Raw genomic sequence first — 5,897 nt, forward strand, 5'->3', positions numbered from 1 at the left:
TTCTCACTACTGCTTTCAACTATAAACCCTTCACTTGTATAATTACACCCTTCTATGAGATCCCCCTTGCTATATCACCCTCTTCTCTAACTTTGGATCTCACAAAAAACTATAACTGAATACAAAACTAAAATTTCCTTCAAAGGCTTGATCGCTCTATCACGACTCTATGGCTACTTCCTAGTGACTAATCTTACATTCCTTCTCTTCCCTGCTTCCCGCATCTCGAAAACTTTCTCCTCTCCCACTCTTCTCTCATCCTACCTTTCTTCCTTTTCACGTATCTGAACTACTTTCTTAATTCGCGATTTTCGCGACATTGGCGGCCCAAAAAAGAAAAAATGGGCCCTGATAAAGGACTAAATAAGGTTACAATAACAGTAAGATACCTGACTAATACAATGAACAATATGGTGTACCTGACTGAAACTTTCAAACATTCAAAAAACAATAATCTCTAATACATGTCAGTCCTAAATGTCCTATCTACAAAAAAACATTGTCATAATTTCATAAATATTCTCAATTAATAAATGACAAATTACAATTTCAAACTGACTAAACCTTCTAAGTAACAATAACCATTTAAGAAACAAAACTATAGGAACAAATTAATAGAACTTTATCCGTTCTGCACAAACTCAATAATAAATTACAATGAACAAATAAAGAAACAACAAAATCTTAGGTAGGTACCTAGAACTTTATCTGTTCTGGTCAAATCTCAATAACTAAAAGGCTGAAAAATAAAGAATAATTAACAAACAAGAAAAAATGAACTTCAATCAAACTCAATATTTACAATAAATCTCGTACCTCCAAAAAAACACCTGTAAACAAGAATAATTAGACAATTTGAAGGTACTAGTCGAAATCGGGTAATGTCAAAATAGGAATCAGATTTCCAGGGGGTACAACATGGAAATAGGACGGGTTATAATCCGTCCATTGGAAATCCTAAGGTCTACATTTCTCACACGGTCATCGTGATTATTGTGAACATCGAAATATCTAGCTACGGAGGTAATGTCAAAATAGGGAATCAGATTTCCAGGGGGTACAACATGGAAATAGGACGAGTTGTAATCCGTCCATTGGAAATCCTAAGGTCTACATTTCTCACGCGGTCATCGTGATTATTGTGAACATCGAAATATCTAGCTACGGGTATATTACTAACAAAGTTCATGCTATCTACTATTTCCAAAAACTTCTCTTTATCCTTTGAGTCAAGTTCATTGTCCCACTCTTTCTTCTGAATCCACGCACTTTGGACCAAAAACTTAAGGGACATAATAATGGGGGTCCATAAACCTAGGATATCGAAGAAAGAAGCTAGAACACTCAATAATAATCTTTTACAAATAATTTGAAGTTTGATAGAGGGAACTGTAACTGTTAAGGTCTTATCGTCCCGAAATCGAAGAGAGAAGGAAGACATGATAGGAGAAAGCCAGCTGTTCCGGAAACAAACCTTATCCGTTCAGGATAGAATCCGCCCCGGGCAGGAATTGAACCCGCGGCCTTGCGCTTACAAGGCAGACGCGAACTTCCAAGCTATCTAGGCTGGCGATAGTAGGCTTAATTTCACCCCAGAAAAAAGGATTGATGCGAATTTTCAATTTCAATAAAGTTTTAAATATACGAGAATGTTGTATTGAGGATGTACTAATGTATCCGATGAGGGTAAAAATTAAATAGCTAAAATTACTATTCGTAAATTACTATTCGTATTACTATTACTATTCGTATAGTAAAATTACTATTCGTAATTTTCATAGCCACCTAAACCTGCTTCCAACTTGACTTACCGTGAAAAAAAAAACCTGTTGCTTGCAAACTGATCATTCCGCATGTGAATTTGATGAGTGATCAACAAGTGATTTTCTTTTTTTTTTCGCGAGTGTCAATTATTTCCACGTAAATTTTTTCTCTCTTGTAACAAAGATTTTTAATTGCCTTATATTTTTATTAATGTTTTTATTTCCCATTAATTCGATGTAAACAAAGGTAGCAGTGATATAATTGCATACTTTCCCTTACCCAGATTTAAAATACGCATAAAATTGGATTCTGAAAAGTTCCCTTTAAATAATACCTACCCTGAGCCTTATAGTGGGTTTTGGCAGACAGCAAAACAGGTGGTTCACCTGCTTCACACCTGGTGCATACAACATGTTTTCATTCTCGTTCATCTCCTATTTGTTCTCCAGACAAGATGTCAACTCAGGTAACCTTGGTTCCACTTCTGTCCCCTGTACTCCAACGTCCACTAAAAGTACACCACCATGTCCGGAAAAGCATTTGACTCAATCATTATCATGTCAACTAAAATCCTCATATCAACTAGAGTCTACCCAATCAGTGGAGGTTATCTCAGGTGAACCAGTGACTGGAGGGTCGGAGCCAATGAATGGGGAGTACTTGACTGCTATGGGTGGGGATGTAGCTGTTAAAGGTAAGACCTCAAGGAAGTGTTATTGGCCCTTTCCGCTTCTATTTTGGGAACATTATCCATATTGAAACGGAAGTCTCTGGAAGAAAGAAATCTGGATTTGAATTGGGGTTCGCCGGCGCATAATTGTATTAAACCTATTCTGAAACGAGGTAAGTTGAATAGAATAAAATGGGATAGAATTACATTTGTACATGGGTGAATACACCCATCTAAAGCACATGGGCAGGTACATAGTACATAGAGCGCTGGTCCTAGACATTGTGTAGGCAGGAAATATAGGTAACAAAACAGGACATATATCACATAGGTAGGGATGGAATAAAGGGGAAAAGGGTGGGAGGGATAGCCATGGAGAAGGCAGTCGATACGAAAGAGGCAGAACAAGGGTGATAGAGGGTGGGAAATAAAAGCGTGAGACAAATTGCTACCGACATTAGGGGTTTTATCTTCCGTATACAACTGTAACACTCAGTAAATTGTGTCTGACACTACTGACTACATGAATATGGGAGAAAACGAAGGGCGGATTAGGGCTTGGGAAAGGGGGGGATTAGAGATTGGGAAAGGAAAATACATATTAAACACAGGGGATAAACAGGAATACAGGTAATTAGAAACACGAGGGTATTACCGGGATAATAGGATTAGAACATTAGAAATGAGTCGAACCAGGAAAGCTGAGGAGGAAAGATAGGACGAGAAGGAAAGCAAGAGCACAACTCAGCTGAAGAGGCCACAGGAAAAGAAGTTTCCCCCAAGAAAGATAGGACGAGAAGGATTAGGAAAGCAAGAGCACAACTCAGCTGAAGAGGCCACAGGAAAAGAAGTTTCCCCCAAGTGATTAGCAAGTTGTAAGGAGGTATCTGTAACAGTTTGTTAAGTATAAATCCACACAGGACTTGAGGACGAAAAGAACACCATCTTTTTCCCCGCGGACCCTTCAGCTACAATTAAAATTAATATGAGCGTGAGCCATAATTTCATAGCGTGAGAGAATATTGTAAGTTATACCTTTAAGCTTGATGGAAATTGTACAAATGGGGATGATAAAAGCACCAGAACGGTATAATGTTGTTTAGCGTGTCCCTAATGGCTTACTGTTTATTGTCAACCCCAGTCTAAATTTATGAAAATAATTTGGGCCCTCTATTTTCCAACAATAACCCCATTTCTTACCAAACTAGGGATCCTAAACTTTAAAGAAGTCTAAAAAATAATAAATAAATGAACTCTTGGATTTTGATCCTTTAAACTTAGTAGCTACCTCACTATCCATTTCATAACCAAAGTGAGCTTTCAACCTAACCTATACAGAGATTCGATAAATAGATCAGTTGCGCTTACTTGTGTGATGTTTCAAAGTCATAGAGCAGGAAAAATGAGGACCAACGGAATTTTTCTTTTTCTTCGTCTCAAAAAAAAAACCTCCATTATTTCTGAGAGGGTATCACACTAGGCTTGCACACCGAAGGTCTCGGAGTTCTTCGATAGAGGGAACTGTAACTGCTAAGGTCTTATCGTCGCGAAATCGAAAAGAAAGAAGACATAGAAACCCAGCCGTTCCGAGAACGAAACCTTACCTGTTTAGTATAAAATCAGCCCCTTGCGAGAATAGATCAGTTGCGTTTACTTGGGTGATGTATCTAAGTCATAGAGCAGGAAAAATGAGGACTAACGGAATTTTTCTTTTTCTTCTACGTCTTCTAGATCCCGAGATAAATCGATTTAAAAAATACCGGTAAATCGTGAACTTTGCTGTAGAGAGCGAAAGGTAGCAGATAGACAAAAAAAAAAAAAATAAATATGTGAATGAAGATCTTTACCTATAAGGACATTAAGAACTGGTATTTCTTTATTTACTACCGCAAATCTAATTGAGCAACTTCAAAAGATAGCATGTAGGTACCGACACTAATTTCACATGCTAATCATAGCGAAAGGTAGCAGATAGACAAAAAAAAAAATAAATATGTGAATGAAGATCTTTACCTATAAGGACATTAAGAACTGTATTTCTTTATTTACTACCGCAAATCTAATTGAGCAACTTCAAAAGATAGCATGTAGGTACCGACACTAATTTCACATGCTAATCATGCAATCAATCATGTTTGTACATAGGTACATACCTACTTGTACATACGGGGTATGTAACTTTTGTTCCATGCTTTGACATTAGATTTATGTGAGAAGTCTAATTATATAGATCAGTTGCGCTTACTTGTGTGATGTTTCAAAGTCATAGAGCAGGAAAAATGAGGACCAACGGAATTTTTCTTTTTCTTCTACGACTTCTAGATACCGAGATAAATCGATTTAAATAATACCGATAAATCGTAAAGTTTGACGTCACGACATATGCTCCCGTAGGCGATGACGTCATAACTCATGACTCCCGCTTCGTTTGTTTGTGCGCAAGCGTTTCTGCGCATTTTGACATTAAGTCTGACGTCACAACTCTATGAACTTTTTAATTGAAACGGCAATTAAAAATTGAATTTTCGACCTTCTAAAGTTACTTTTTCGGAGTTTTGACTTCAGATTTGGATTTCTCACAACTTTTTACGTAGGAATCGACCTTTTATTAATAATATTTTCCCAATAGATCAGTTGCGCTTACTTGTGTGATGTTTCAAAGTCATAGAGCAGGAAAAATGAGGACCAACGAAATTTTTCTTTTTCTTCTACGACTTCTAGATACCGAGATAAATCGATTTAAATAATACCGATAAATCGTAAAGTTTGACGTCACGACATATGCTCCCGTAGGCGATGAAGTCATAATTCATGACTCACGCTTCGTTTGTTTGTGCGCAAGCGTTTCTGCGCATTTTGACATTAAGTCTGACGTCACAACTCTATGAACTTTTTAATTGAAACGGCAATTAAAAATTGAATTTTCGACCTTCTAAAGTTACTTTTTCGGAGTTTTGACTTCAGATTTGGATTTCTCACAACTTTTTACGTAGGAATCGACCTTTTATTAATAATATTTTCCCAATAGATCAGTTGCGCTTACTTGTGTGATGTTTCAAAGTCATAGAGCACGAAAAATGTGGACCAACGGAAATTTTCTTTTTCTTCTACGACTTCTAGATACCGAGATAAATCGATTTAAAAAATACAGGTAAATCGTGAAGTTTGACGTCACGGCATACGCTCCCGTAGGCGATGACGTCACATCAAATGTCCCGAGCAAAGCTCCCTTGCAGGCAACGCATTAATGTGTTTGTGCGCATACGTTTCTGCGCAGTTCTTTCTGCTCCTCCGCTAGCGCGCTTGCATAGTGGCGCTACCTAGCGGACAAAAATAGCAACTGCGTTAAGTCTGACGTCACAAATCTTTAAACTTTTTCATTATAAAAATTGAATTTTCGACCTTTTACAGTTATTTTTTCGGAGTTTTGACCTCAGATTCGGATTTTTCCCAACTTTTTACA

General features: G+C 37.3%; 1 protein-coding gene across 1 annotated transcript in view; it reads left to right on the forward strand.

The window, feature by feature from the left end:
- Positions 1-5,897, forward strand: part of LOC108251935 (probable GPI-anchored adhesin-like protein PGA55) — an 81,684-nt gene that overhangs the window by 75,198 nt on the left and 589 nt on the right. The window contains exon 7 of the mRNA XM_026820891.1: positions 2,214-2,458. Within this exon, the coding sequence (XP_026676692.1) occupies positions 2,214-2,458 (245 nt within the window). The remainder of the gene's footprint in view (positions 1-2,213; positions 2,459-5,897) is intronic.

This window comes from Diaphorina citri, unplaced genomic scaffold (assembly GCF_000475195.1).
Source record: "Diaphorina citri unplaced genomic scaffold, Diaci psyllid genome assembly version 1.1 scaffold182, whole genome shotgun sequence".
Lineage (NCBI taxonomy): Eukaryota > Metazoa > Arthropoda > Insecta > Hemiptera > Psyllidae > Diaphorina > Diaphorina citri.